Raw genomic sequence first — 15596 nt, 5'->3', positions numbered from 1 at the left:
ACGGACATATCAATTAGCTTGAAGTACACGAACGCCGTAGAGAATAACAATAACTTATTCTGCGCCTTTTCTATATTGTAAAACTTTTTATTGATGTCAATTCTATATTGTAAGACCTTTTATTGATATATGTAACTATGATATACTTTTTTGAGATTGGATGTTAAAGATATAGAACGAGGAAAGAGAAACTCTAAATATGAAAAATGTTGTATTTTTTAATAATGAGATAAAATATGTGCTCAAGTAACTTTTTTTTTCTCGTACTCCATTTCCATAATAGAGAAGGGTAGAATAGATGCTGGGAATGCTCTTAGAGACGAACTACCCACAACTCCGCAAAAGCATGCTGTTTTGTGGCCAATGCTCTTATGCTTGATGTTGGCTTGTAGAGACTAAAGAACCGGGGAGTCACTCTCCACATGCACAACCTGTACCACCAACTATATGTACATACATAACTATCTCCCACCAGTTCCTAGGACAACCTATAAACGAAAGGGTAAAAACAAGGGGGAAGACCACATAATTCTATACAGTTCCAGATCATTCATGAGCTTCAGGTGCTGCACCTAAAAACTAAAGCAGCAAATTTCTTCAGTGAGATGTAACTGTTAGTGCGCCAGTTGTGCAAGTTATGCGGCACACAATCGAATGATTGCTATACCTGCTGCTCTTCGACTGAGGACTGAATGCACTGCAAATGCAAAGGCATCACCACATACAGTTCAAATAATGGTGCTGGTGCCTCCTGTTGAACTCGATGAGGCCTCCGTATGTTGGGTCTGCAATGCCAACGTAGAAGGCCTCGGTGTCTGGGCTGAAGGACAATCCAGCAATCTCACCAAACAAATCAATCTCATGAGATCTGCCATAGTCTGCATATGAATCATAGATATGGACGAAATCCACAGGTTCTGCAGTAGCCAAGAACCGCCCGTCTGAAGAGAACTTGATACAACGTATCGAGCCCATCCTTCCGCCAAGTACAGCTACAGACTGTGACAGGTTCCGAATGTCCCACAGCCGACAAGTTGTATCTTGACTGCCGGTAGCCAAGATATTGCCGTCAGGATGCCAGGCAGATGCGAAAGAGTAGTCCAAGTGACCCTTAAGTGTACCAATTGCCTAAAGCAAGAGAGGTAATTACAGATTAAGATAAAATCAGAGGCCGCTAAGAGCTCAAACATTAGGGTACGAATAGTCATGCTCTTACCTTGCCACACTTGGGATCCACTACCAAGCCATCCTCATGGTCCCCAAGGACAGCGAACAGTCCCCCTTTTGGGCTCACTGAAACGCTCTGATTGAAAACAAAATCGTAAGCTTGAGACAAAGAAGACGCATAACTACAGGGGATAAACAAGTATGGAGAAGTTACTTACATTCACAGACCATGGGAAGACATAGTGCTTCAGCAGGTCAAAGTACTCAATATCAAAAATTCTGACAGCGCAGTCATTGTTAGCAGCAACCAACCGTCTAGATCCACTGAAAATATATATATATTTAGGAGCTGTTACAAGGCCTGAAAGTAAAACCTATAACTCCAAAAGCATCAAATCTTACTTGGGATCCTGATATATCTCCAAAGAGTTGGTAATAGCATTCTCATCGTCTGTAACTCTGGTGCTAAAAAGAACTCCATCATCCTCTAGGCGCTATTACCAAAGAACTTGTCAATTTACGGGTCATTAGATGAAAACGTAGAGTATAACTATATGTTTTTCCATGAGCATACCTTGCATATAATCTCACCCTGAAAACCACCAATTACCAATAAACTATCATCCACAGCCATAGTTGTCACCTGGACCATTGCAACGGACTGTGACCCATGCCCTCTCTGTCCAGAAACAAGACAATTTTGCATGATGTAGGCCAAAGAGATGATGAGGCAACAACAACAAGAGCTAAGGTCTATGGATTTAGTAGGCACCTGTTTTGGTATAATGCAGTCATCTGCATTGATTAGCTCAGTGCTTGTCTGGTCCAGTGATGACCAGTGCATCACTGATTGGTTGTGCACCGTGTAAACATCATGTTTGGTTGTTGCCCACACCAGATTCCTTAGCTGAAAACTTTAATGTCAGGACTGAAAACCACATCCTTTGATATACTTATTTAACTTGAGGCATCAAGCATAAGAATGCTGAGAAGACATAACATGTTGATCTCATTAACCCAGCTACGTAAAACTCGGCCTACATCTGACTAAATTAAATCCAAGAATTACCAGCAAACATATAGAATGGAAAACAGAGTATGATTGTCGACAACAAAAGTAACTTATATCAAGCTATTGTTGTCATAATTAACAGATTCCTAATCCCTCTGTCTCAACAAATTCTTATTAGCTCAGAAGGTGCTAATGTACTATATGCCATTTGCTAAAACTAGTCACACCTTCAGTAGCTCGAAAATGATTCAATACCACTGAAGGTAAAGTACAGGAGAGAGAGTTATATGTAGCAAATTGGTGCCTTCGATGCATGCAAGTATGGAAGAATCACATCTAGCATGTTTAAATGGATGTTCAAAAATTAGTAAAGTTTTTCCTTCATAATCTTGTATGCCATATAGCCATACAGGTAAAGTTATGCCACTTGCTCAGCTATCTAAATGTTAGTTCTTGGAAGATCACTATCTTGTTTTCCATCAATTCCTATATTATCTCTATGAGCCAGCATTTTGAAAAGGTTTATCATTTCCTAGAACTACTATGACCAAGTATCAAAAAACAGCATAGTCTGTCAAGTTAAGATAAGATCAACCATACCACAACTAAGCTCCACACCATTGCATTGGAATGCCAACGTAGTTAATACAAACCTGAAAATGTACAATTGATGGACGAGCACGCCTTGTGTTGTACTGGAAATCGTAGTAAGGACTATCTTTTTCAACATATTTGCAGTCCTGTATAACATAAAAATAAAAGTTTTAGAGAAGCTGATTGACAAGAAAACTGATGATACAAGTTATTTTTCAGGACTTGACTGTTGACTGTGTTGTGAATTTCTAACACTACCCACTGGACTACATAATAATAAAGTTAGTCAATGAAGACTAGGGGCTTGTGGAGAAATTTCACTAAACAAATTAAATGATCTCAGGCAACAACTTATGGCATAAACGCCAGTATGGTACTACGTAAACACTTATAAAAATTGGTTCGCTACATAGTACATATATCATTTGAAATTAGTTGGTTCATACGCATACTTTCTTTCTGTTCCTAAACAACTGCAAACAGTAAAAATAACTTTCCTCCTTAATCCCTCAGAGTTACTTGTTTCCGCAGAAAGCTGCATGCAGTTACAATTACACCTTAGGGAGCAAAGCAACTTGTTGTAAAACAAAAGAAAAAACAGCCTTTAACAGTATTTTCATCTTCTTCCATGCTTACCAGTTAATTATTCAAGCAGACAGTAAAAACAAAATGATTGTTTCAGCTGTTTGTGGGGACTGTATTGAGTTCACAAGTCATCCTAGTTTTAGGTAAATTCAGCTAGATAAGAACAATACAGCATCAAAATCATGCAAGGAACATCATAAAAGTTGCAATCCATTTATACACTCCAGCATATAGTCATATACATGTCAGGTATAATTATCATACATAAGACAAGAACTACTAAAAAAAGAAAAATTTTACAGAAAATCGTTATACCTTGTAGAAAGCAACATGCAACTTCCTCTGTCTTAAAATATATAAACTTATTTTTGGAGGGGTTAATGTGAAGTGAAGAATGGTTGTGATTGGTTGAGATGAGAAAGTAAGTAAAGAAATTAAGTGGGAGAAGGTTGTGATTGGTTGAGATGGGAAGGTAGCTGAAGTAGTTGTATCTTTAAACAAATTTGAATCCTACAAGCAGCTATATTTTGAGACAGAGTGAGTACTAAATAAAGCTGTCAAAGATGGGAATCACACGACAAAAGTTCTCACATAAATAGCATTAAACAGTGTTTCCTTAAGTTCCAATCAACCTTGGGCAGTATGTATATCTTTCAGATTCTTCTCTCAGCTAAAAAGAAAACATACACAAGTCATAGCTTTTAAGTGTGAGTTAATACAATACAATCAAATCAATCAACAGTATACAGTTTTTTTTCTAAACGACTCCCATGGATTCAAATTGATCAAAATACTTTCATTTCTGGGATGATCCAAAATCACCAAGATTTCTTTGATTTCACGAATTCTAGAGAAAATAATGAACCCTGATTTAGATAGATACTATGTTATAGGTTGCTCAAAACAAACAACAACAGGTCAATAATGTTAAGTTCTCAGAGAAAAGATCCATCGCCAACAATCTTAACTATGAAATAGTGATACAGATACAAAACTACAATGAGGGACGGAATAGCTGTGTTGGGAAAGCCCATGATAGGGCACGAGGTAAGGATTTGGAGTGTTTTCCTAATATGCTTGATGATTTTATATCATGTAAAATGGTGTGCATTTTCATACAACATGAGTTTTTTTTCAGATGATTAGCTCATGCAATACAGTTAGCTGTGCATTCTAAATGTTATTTATTTTGTGTTCATCACTGGTGATCATCAATTCTTAGTGGTGAGCAGTGATACATAAGAGAAGATTTATTGAGTATGAACAGCCATTAAAACCAAGTCAAAGGGTGGCTCATGCTAAATAAATCAAGGCATGTCATTTAACAGTCTAGAAGCTATATCATCCATTGGTGACTAGTGATGGTTGTAAGCATTGCTGTCTGAATTTGAGATAAGCATATAATCAACTAAACACAAACAGCACAAGAACAATTCACACACATAAATAAAAAAAGTTCAGTAATAGGAACAAGATTTTGCACCCATCATATGTGTACCCAACCAAATAAACCCCTAAATCAGCTAATGCAGGATAAAGTAATCAACACCATGATGGATGATCACTCATTAGCACACAAACCACCTTAAATCATCTACAGGTTGTGTTCAAATGACTATCCAAGCTCTTGGGTATGAGGGCACAAACAAGCATTTGCATAGGTTACACATAAAATGGATACTTAACTTGCAAGGTCGTAAGGTGGTAAGTGGTAACGGGTCAGTAAGAAACTAATGGTGTTCAGTAGTAATTTACTATTTTTGGGACAAACTGTAAAAAACAAAAAATAAATCAACAAACTAGACAGTTAAAACAAGCATTTGCCATTTGTCTGTGGTACTGGAGATTATATGCACTCCAATAGACAATTTTCTACAGGAGGTAATTAAATTATGAGAATTCTGTTCTTACATACATCAGTAATTAATTGCCTTAGTATGCTAGAAGGACATGTGTTATGGTTTTATGTCCATCAGTTTCTCCACAATATACCACAGGCATGTAGCACAGACACATTATCATGTTTTTGAACCCCTGTCTTCTTTCTCCCATACTATCATGCCCTTGTGATTTTCAACTCAACAATTGGTGGCACAGATTGACATGCCCCTGTGATTTTCAACTCAACTATTGAATGCTACCATAGTTGGTTAAGTGATTCGATAAATAAAAGGTGGTCCAAAAGCAGACGAAAGGTACCTCCAAAACTTCCTCTCGGGCATAACTCAGGTTCTGATAATTTCTGTAATTCTTCATCTTCATCTCCCGATACTGATCCCTCCGAAACACAATCTTCTCCCACGGGATCCCCTGCATGTCCTTCCCATCCCTGACGTCCTCCACGGACACATCAGTCTGCATATTCTCCTGCAAAACAACACGAGATAAGCCCAGCCTGCCTGAAAACACAGACGCAGCAATCAGAAATCCAAAAGCGGCGGCGGCGGCGGGGTACCTGGTTGTTGTAGAGGAGGCTGGCGATGAGCTCGTCATGGTTGGCCGCACCGAAGGGGTTGTTCTCCCCAGGGTCCTCGATGAGTTCCTGGATGCTCTGAAGGATTAGCTCTAGGTTGTCCTCCAGCTCAAACTCGTCCATTATCCGATTCCCCGATCCGACCTAGAAATCAATCGCTGCAAACCAAACCAGACCAAAATCGCCGATCATTCAACATCCCTAAAAACACAAAATCGCCCCAAAAATCGAGGCGAACCGCGACCCTATAAATCAATCACACTGCAAACCAAACCAAAATCGCCGATCATAAAACTGCCCAATAATAAAAAAAAAACAAACAAGCAGAATCAACCATCAAAAAGACGGGGAACGGAGCCCAAATTTCCCTAAAATCTAGGCTGATTTCTCGTGGGCTCACCTCGATTGGCGGGACCTCGAGTCGAATTCGGCGAGGCGCCTCGAGGGTGGGGAACTTGGGGGGATTTTTGTCCCCTTTTTTTCCGGTTTTTTTTCTAATTCGTTTTCTTAGATTCGAAGGCGGCGGGGAGAAAGAAAACCCGACGCACCGAGAACGTGGGCGATTTTATAGTCGGGATGGATAATGGACGCGTGACCGACCGAGGCGGCGATGGTGGGCCCGATATGTCAGAGGCATGTTGGGTTGCGCAGGCAGGCGGTGCCTCTTCCCCTTCCGCTACAGTAGCCTTCCTGCCTCCTTTCCCCGGTTGCGGCCCACGAGACCGGGAGAGATACTTCCCTTTGATATTATCCAGTATTTTATTTATTCCATATATATGATCTTTTAGATCTTGTGTATAATTTATAAACCTACGTAAAAGAAGAAGGTCACAAGATCGTGCCTTAGGGCGCGTACAAAGGTGTTTATTAGTTGACTCTCTCAATCATCAAGTAACTCTTAATGCTAGAAACTATCGTGATATACTCTAGAATATCGTGTTAAGAAACTATCTTTTTCACAATACAACTTTTGTATCTTGTTATCACATGGCACACTCATCTCTCTTACGATCAATCTTGTTTTACGTAAAGACACTAGTTTTAAATCTAGAACTAGTTTCTTCATTTTTGTCTCTGTCTCTTCCATAAATAATCTATCACATCACCAAATTGCTTATGTGGCATAGTAATAAATACAGATAGAAACTACCCCTAGGTCTGCACTATGAGTGCCCTCATGTAACCAAATTTGGTGACATGAAAAAAAAGAGAGAAGGAGAGAGAAAAACTATTATCATTCATAACAACAGTGTAGAGTCGACTCTTAGCATTTATTTAAGGAAACTTTTTTCATGTGGGTAGATAAAAAAGAAACTAGCACAATAAAAATATTTTATGCATTAATGTAGAAACCATATATGACTCTACATTTATACGTATCATTATAAAATATATTCTTGTTGTCGACGTATATTAAATAAGAGTTGATAATGGACACTGCCAATAAACATGCCCTTAGTTGATGATGGATATTCAGCAATCAACTCCGATGAGCATCATTTGACTGTATTTTAAGGTATTATTTTCTTATATATGTGCATAATAATTAATGAGACCAAGTTATCAAAATCATGAAATCATGTACAATGCATATTTGGTCGCACCACGCAGAAAGGGGAAAGTTTTTTACTTTTTTGATGTGCAACCAGATCAAATGCCGAAAATGAAAGTTTCTGATAGTATCTCTATGTCTCAATTACGAAATCTGAGGAGATCCGACGGCCGATAACGTGTGCACGTGGCATGCCCAAACACCCGGGGAATGCTCGCGGCCATCGCACGAGCGGTTACCAGGCATGGATGCCGTAGACCGGAGTTGACGTGGCCCGCGCCATGCCAGCTGCACCTCAGCACCGTAGCCACGTACGGAGTATATGTCCGTCACCGTAGGAGCAGCTCGTCCATCGAGGAAGAGCCAGAGAAAGAGGACTAGAAAATAGCAACCGAGAGAACAGAGAAAATGAGATAGATGACAAAATTAGAAATGGCAACACGGAATTCGTCGTGGGGATCACTGCCGTGTCCATGCCCTCGTAGTGATAATATTTTTTCATCCCGTCCCCGCCAACCACTTCGGGGCTATATTTAACCCATCCTCGATCCCGCGCGATGAATTTTTCTAGTTGTTTCCCGTCCCCGTCACTGCTGCGGGCGCAGGCGACTGAGATTGGGCGGGCGCAGGCGGTGTACCAGCGGTTGACGGTCGGGCATGGTCGCCCGGGCGTAGTTCGACGCAGGCAGCACGCCGGCGACCGGAGGGCGGGCGCAGGAGGACGGCGCCAGCGAGGCTGCTCGTCGGCGGGCGGCGGAGGGGGTCGACAAGGAGCGGGCGAGCAGAGAGATGAGAAACGCACCAACGAGCTTGCACGTCAGCGGGCGAGGGGGGGTCGACGGGCAGCAAAGAGTGTCGAGGGAGGGGCGGCGTGCTGGCGAGGCCGAGCATCGGCAGGCGGCGGGGTCAACAGGCAGCAAGCGGGCGGAAGGGCAGGGCGGCGGCGAAGTCGTGCGTCAGCGAGCGGTGGGGTCGAAGGTGGGCGGCGGGCTTGCGGCTGGTGGTGTACTGTCATACTAGTGTTGGATTGGGTTGAGTATTGACTATTGACTAGGGTTAGGTTTATATACCATGGACATTGGGCTTTGTTTTATTCGGGGCCAAACTAATTATGAAGCCTATATTTGGTCCCTTTAAAGTGTAAACCGGTCACCGTTTGGAACGGGGATGAGGAGTGCTGCACCGTCCTCATGGATATAATATCTTAACCATCCTCATCCCCTAATAAATGAATTCACCGTGGAGAATTAGGTATCGGGTCCCCGTCGCTACCTCTAGACAAAATACAAGCTAGAGAGATAAACGGACTGGTCACTGTTGCCAGAGCTGACCCGTCCATGCCTCAATGGTTGGTCTTTGTCTCCAATAATTTTCTATTAGCACCTCTGTTAATATTGTTATCATGCGCTCCAGTAAATAATATAAGTATTCTACTTGGCAAAATTTGCTACAGGGCATCGAAAAAACGTGTATTGGCCGGTGGACACCGTAAGATCATGAATTTACTGCAAGGCATCACAAAAATGTGGTAATTAGCTGGTAGACACTTCCGTCATTATTTTATTAATTTCGGAATCAAATATTTTAAAAATGACGAGATTGTCCTCAGTGGACAACCTGTTATATCGATTGGGTCCGGTCGAACCAGACCCAGTTGGTCTCAGCATTGCACCACACCCGAACCCTAGCCTACAGCGCGATGGAGCAGACGGCGATGGCGGCGGTGACCCGGGCACCAAGGGCAATCTCGCCATTTTTAAAATTTTTGACTCCAAAATTAATAAAATAATGGTCAAAGTGTCTACCAGCTAATTACCACATTTTTATGGTGCCCTGCAGCAAATTTGTGATCTTATAGTGTCCACTGGCTAATTACACGTTTTCTCGATGCCCTGTAGCAAATTTTGACTTTCTGCAAATATCCCTAGTTTAGCACTCATTTTTTTATCAGGGACTTTTAGCGTCCAAATTCAAATTTAAAACTAATATTTGTCACTTACCCAACCATTAGTTGACGTATAGGCAGTACTCTCACACTTTTTTTGCAGTTCACTTCAACAAGAAGTGTGATGATTGTTTGGTTCTTTTAATAAAAAATATCAAACGATATATTTATAAATAAAAAATAATTTATGAATAAAACTTTTTATACGTATTATTAGCGATCTAAAAACTAATGCTAGAAAATAAACAACGGTAAAAAAACTTCAAATCAAATCCAAATTTAAGGTTGACTCTATAATATGAATTATGGGTGGATTCTCTGGCTAGGAACATGCCACTGTGCCACTGCCCACTGTCCAGGATGCCCACTGTCCAGGAAATGAGAGGGTAACGGTTGGCCCTGTCCTACCAATGAGGTCGTGAACGGTGCGGTGAGCTGGCACGGGGCTTCACCCGGCCAGCTCAAAGATTCTGTTCCACCTCGGCACATCCCGTGTCTGGCAAAGCCCCTCGTCTCCTCTGCATGGCACGGTTCCTCATCAGGAAAAAGCTAGTTTTCTTAGAAAAAGCAACATTTAACGGAGCATGGAGAGGTGAAGTGCCGTCGCCATGACATGCCGCCCGGAAGAGAGAGGGACACCGCCGCCGAGCTGAGGCCGCCGAGATGCTCACAACCGCCGGGACGCCGCCGCCGAGACTCGTCGTCGCCGCAGAGGGCACGGGGTGCTCTAGCAAAAAGATGAGAGAGGGAGGAGAGAGAGCAAGCAAAAAATAAACGCCGAGCTCCGCCCCGTCGCGCCCCAGACACCGCCCCCGACGCGGTCGCCGGCGAGCTCCACCCCGTTGCGCCCCGAACGCTGCCCCCGATGCAGTCGCCATCGAGCTCCACCCAGACGTGCGCTACCCGACGCGCGCCCAGATCTGCCGGCCGCCGAGGCCCGCCGAGCACCCACCATCATTACTCTTCATTCTCCCGTGCTCTAGCAATTGCGCTCCCTAGACCACTACCATTTAGATCTGCTGCGGGACACACCGGCGCTGAGCTACGCCGCTCGCCGAGGGTGACCTATCCCTGAGCGCCGCCGCCAAGCGTCTTCCTCGCCGAGATCCGCCGTCCTGGACACCGACCTCGCCCGCCCGCCGCCATCCCGGACGCCAACCTTGCCCGCCCGCCTCCGCCAGATCCTGGAGAGCCGCAGCCGAGGTCATCGTCGCCCGCCGGGACACGCCAACGCCGCCGGAGAGAGAGACAGAGGAGAGATTGAGAGAAAAGAGGGGGAGAGATGGAGATGAGGAGACAGGCTGGGACATTAAAAAAAAGAAAAAGTTTAGGATGGTCCCACATGAGGCATTGTGCATTGTGGAGCATGGATCCTATCTGTGACTTGGTCCTACGTGGCATCACTTTTTTATATGAGACTTCTTGATGAAGCTCCATGCACTGTGCATGCCCAGAGAGGAAGGCACAAGGCAGCAAGGTTGAAGGCAAGCAACACTGCAGTCCGCAGCAGGCGGCGGCCCGCCAGGCGCTAGGCCGCGTGGCACCGATGCCGCTCGCAAAACAAAATCTCTTAGAGCAGGTACAATAGCAGGCTACAAGCTAGCTATAAAAATATTTTAAGTAGATAAGAGAGAATGAGCTACTAATTTGTAACTAGCTAGAGCACAGAATCCAAGACACAAGGTGTATATAATATGTGGGACCATGTAATGTTTTGTAAGTAACTATTGTATGAATTGTCTATTATATTGATTATAGATGAATAGGAGCTAGTAGCTCTCAAAACTACATATCCTTCAATTTTTTAAATTCATTTCGCTTACATTCTCTTCGAATAATGAATGTCATGTAACAAATATTTAAGCTTAACTAGGTTATAATATGTCATCAAATATCATTGGCTAATAAATAATCCTAATAAACCTTTATACTTCCTCCAATTTATTTAATTGGTGTTGTTCACTTTCAATCTATGTTTGACTCCATTTTATTAAATATAATTATTAATTATTTTATTATGATTTAATTTATTACTAATATAATTTTAAGTATGATTTATAATTTTGCATATTTGACAAAAAGTTTGAATAAAATGAAGGGTCAAACATAAATATAAAAATTAATTGCACAATTTAGAAAAATCAGACGGAGTATTAGGTGTGCACGGCAATGCCGTGCGCGGTTGCTAGTATTTTTTTAAGACAGTGGATTTATAGGGCTTCTTTAGTATCCAAAATACAACCATCCTATTATGTCTTGTTGGTAAATATCAAACTATTGAATAGTGTTTCCGATAGTATATTCCTGTTAACATTAAAATTTGGAAAATTACCTTAGTGGATTCTCGGTTAAGAAAAGTCGCAATCAGCAGATGAAAATCTTATCCGGAAAAGTCCGAATTCAGAAAGAAATCGTGAAGACCAAGCTTTGGCGACGTTATTTAATCTAGTAGTTAGAGTTAGATTAGGATTTTTCCTTTATCTCTAAGAGAGTTAGAGTCCAATCGGGACTTGTAATTTCTTTTTATCTATTAGGAGAAGTGTGTCGTGTTAGAGATAGAGTTTGTTATTTCCTTTTATCTATTAGGAGTCGTGTTTTGTGTCCGATATGGACTACTATCCACTCGAGGGTATAAATATGTATGCCCAGGGTCATTGTAAATCATCTACATCATAATATAGATCAACTACTTTCGGCGCATTGCCACCCTCTTCATCGAGGTTTCAACACCGGCGGAACTTGGCACCTGACATGGGGCTGCATAGTTTTGATCTCCGGCGGAGGGGTATGTCCTACGTTCCGCCAGCCACGGTAAATGTATCGGCTAGATTAGATCTATCTCGGTTCAATCTAATCTTCTAATTGGTTGCGCGATTGCTAGTTATCGTATCAGTTTCAGCTTGAGTTACTTTTGTATCTTGGATTGATTTGGTTGACCACTTTGAGTAATTTATGTCGATTTGATATTTGCTATTTGACATCTTCAATCTCATACCGTCTCGGTTCGGTCCAATCTATGAGATTGTGTTTATCAAATAGTTTATATCAGATTGATGTATCTTGTTCATTGTTTTATCAGAGTACCAGCCGATAAGTTATCAGTCATCAGCTTGATAGCAATCTAGATCTGTTTAGTATCTATCCTAATATTGCTAGGTATAATCTTGAACTGTCTCGGTTTGGTCTGATCTTCTATGACTATTCTTAGCAATCTAGGCTAGATATACTATAGATCTTAGTCGTTTGTCAGTCGTTTATCGCCGATGATTTTTGCCGATCTACATGGTTATCATATTTACATCAATGGAGTAGACAATTGCCTTACTGTGTTATTTTTATACCAATCGGCTGGATTTATTTAGATTGGCAATTGTTTTGCATTGCATCGGCTCAAGAGGATCACATGCAAGTTGGTTTTAGCCGATCGCAGCAAAGTACTCATTGTTTATTTATTTATGATTCAAGTATTTCTATCAGATTCTCAGCAGATCCAAGCTTTCAACAGTCAATTGATGATCCTATCATCTAAATACTGCTACATCAACGTCCGATCGACTGGTTTCTCAGTTATCTATTGGCTCGATAGTCGATCGACTTATTTTACTGTTTATATCTTGAAGTTGCAGGACTAAACTGACTGGCATGCCTACGCAATCTGAGAATTGAGGTCCTGAACTGGAGCGTTCTAAGAAGTGACTCTCAGGTCTTCATGTGTGACACATCAGCAAGCACATTTTTGACGACAACAATTCTGTATAACTTTCATACAGCATGGTGTATTGTGTTATCTATATATATTTATTGCCCCGTCTTTAGCTAATGCTTATACTTATAAGCTCATATTTGAATTTAAAATCTTAAATTGGAGTTGATTTTGGGGGATTTTTTCATCGTAAATTATTTTTTAGCATTTACTTTTAGACCGCTAAGAAGACGCGTATAGAAGTGTTACCAACAAATTATTTTTAAATTGCTAATAGGTGTTTCACTTATGCTTATATCAAGCAAAAAGATGAGCTGGTCCATGCTTATGTTGTAGATAAAGCAAACATCCAAGTTAGAGATTAACATTTTTTTTCTTTTCTAAAGGCGGATAGGATACCATCATAGGGACAGGATATTTTATGGTGATGTCATCCAGTACCTCGGCATCCTTCTCATGAGTCTGCAACTCCGTCCCATGTTGCACACTCGAGTAGAACCACCAACTGCGGCGGAGTGTAGCGTCTTCATTAGTAGGAAGCGGCAACCCTAGTAGTTGGAAGCATGGGACTCTAGGAGGTGACACTAGTAGTTGGAAGCATTGAAACACTAGTAGCTTGCTCGCCGCGCGCCGTCCTCCAGCTTCACCGGAAGCTGTTGCTTCTTCTCCTCCACTGAAAAAAAAACACGTTTTTCCCTCGAGAATAAAAACATGATTTTTTTTCCTTGAGAAAATTTCAATGGAAGCTGAAATTCTAGTCTGTTATGACCGCGTGCAGTGCACATGATGGGTACTTGGATGGTCAGGACTAAGGATGACTATCGGACAAGGCGGGTATGGGTACTGCCTACCCATACCCATAGTCGTGAGAGAAATCATACCCGCGGGTATATCTGTTATTATATCCCGGGCAACAACCTCTACCCATACCCGATACCGGCGGGCACCGTATACTCGTAAAATGCCCGTTTACCCGCCAATCACAAGGCAATGTAGCAGCCACAAAACTGGACAGAGAAGATGGAGACAACAACGGATGAGACCGCAACGTCGTCGGATGCGGGTGTCGGACCGGGATGGGGGTGGCGGCCTCGGCCTCGAATCCTCGGCAGCGGCGGCATCGTCGTCATCGGATGCAGGTGCTGGATCGGGATGGGGGCAGCGGCCTCGGTCGGCATCGGGTGTCGGCGGGGACGGGGGCGATGGCCTCGGTCGGCGTCAGGCGCGGGCGTCGCGCGGGGACGGGGGTGGTGGCCTCGGCCGTCATCGAATCCTCGGCAGCGGCGACATCGTCGTCGTCGAGGGGATGGGGGCGCTGGCGGCCCGACGACGGCGGCAGAGGGGGGAGGGGATCAGCGAGGGGGAGGATGGGGGCGGTGACGGCCGGGTAGGAGACCGAGATGATTTTGCTGTGGATGGAAACCTAATTCCATATATGTGTGTGTGCGCGCGCGCGCGCGTGGATAGTTGGGCCCATTTGTCAGTCTCCTATAAACGGGTAAACGAGCGAGACGGGTATGGGTACTGTCTACCTATACCCGTTTACCCGTTGGGTACTAATCTTGACCCAATAAAATCCCGCGAGTACTAAATAGAGAACAAACCCGACCTTATTAGGGTTTTTACTTGCGGGTAAACAGGTATAATTATCATCCCTAGTCGGGACCAGTAGATTTTGACGTCGTTCCTGTCCCCCCCTGACTTGCTCTGGAGAGGAGGAAAGTTAGGAAGAGGAGAGGGGAGAGGAAGGGAGAGAGAGAAGAGTAAGGGAGGGAAGGAGAGAGAAAAAATATAAAAAATCTATCATGTGGGACCCACCAGACGCCATGTTAGTAAAACCGGTCAGAAAAGGGTCAATACTATAGAGGGGCCTTTTTTGAACGGATAGGGGTACATATTTCTCGTATTACCGTTAAGAGACGAAAAATAAACTCACCTTCAAGTTTAGTGGTGGACTTTTTTTCTTTGCATCTGAGTCGTGCGTGGGCGTGATCCACAGCGATGCAGCACTCTTGCAATGGGCCGTTCCACAGCTAACCTTCCGGTGTGTTGGGCCAAAGTGGGTCCAGATGTGGCCTTTGGCACGGTAAAAGAAACATTCATCTAAGGGTTGATAACTATCCGACTTCCCGATCTAATGGCCGAGATAATCCTGATGACGTGGGGCTTTGGATAGGGCCTGCTTTGTAGCGATTACTACAGCTAGCGGGTAACACTTATATAGAAAGTAAACTATTGAAGGAGATACTTTAATTTATGCAAGAACTTCCCACATATATCACGGCCATATATGCAAGTCCGTGTGAAATAATTGTGATTCAACCTAGTGCCTCCTCAGGAACAATCTACTTTGAACAGCATGCAATTAACTAAATGTGTTTCTTTAGGTTAATCACTTATCTATGATATGTAGTAATAGCTTTATTAGTTTCCAAGAAATCCGTAGTGGCGTAGACAAACCACAGAAAAAAAAAAGTCAAATTTATAATCGAACTGTCTGAGGGGATGATTGTACGGCATGTTCACAAACGAAAAATAATTTATGAATAATTTTTTTATATACTT

The 15596-nt window shown here is 42.6% G+C and overlaps 1 protein-coding gene across 1 annotated transcript; it reads right to left on the bottom strand.

The window, feature by feature from the left end:
* Window positions 1-219: 219 nt before the first annotated feature.
* On the bottom strand, window positions 220-6348 carry LOC102701930 (uncharacterized WD repeat-containing protein C2A9.03). The gene is made up of 10 exons (XM_006659323.2): window positions 6232-6348; window positions 5814-5989; window positions 5558-5725; window positions 2833-2919; window positions 1940-2074; window positions 1742-1846; window positions 1570-1661; window positions 1386-1491; window positions 1217-1303; window positions 220-1128 (listed from the first exon to the last, which is right to left on the bottom strand). Exons 2-10 carry the CDS (start codon window positions 5952-5954, stop codon window positions 715-717), a joined length of 1335 nt encoding a protein of 444 aa, XP_006659386.1. The 5' UTR covers window positions 5955-5989; window positions 6232-6348; the 3' UTR covers window positions 220-714.
* Window positions 6349-15596: the final 9248 nt, after the last annotated feature.

Source organism: Oryza brachyantha, chromosome 8 (assembly GCF_000231095.2).
Source record: "Oryza brachyantha chromosome 8, ObraRS2, whole genome shotgun sequence".
NCBI lineage: Eukaryota > Viridiplantae > Streptophyta > Magnoliopsida > Poales > Poaceae > Oryza > Oryza brachyantha.
The sequence above is the reverse complement of the archived record's forward strand: the minus strand, read 5'-3'. Positions and strand labels throughout refer to the sequence as shown.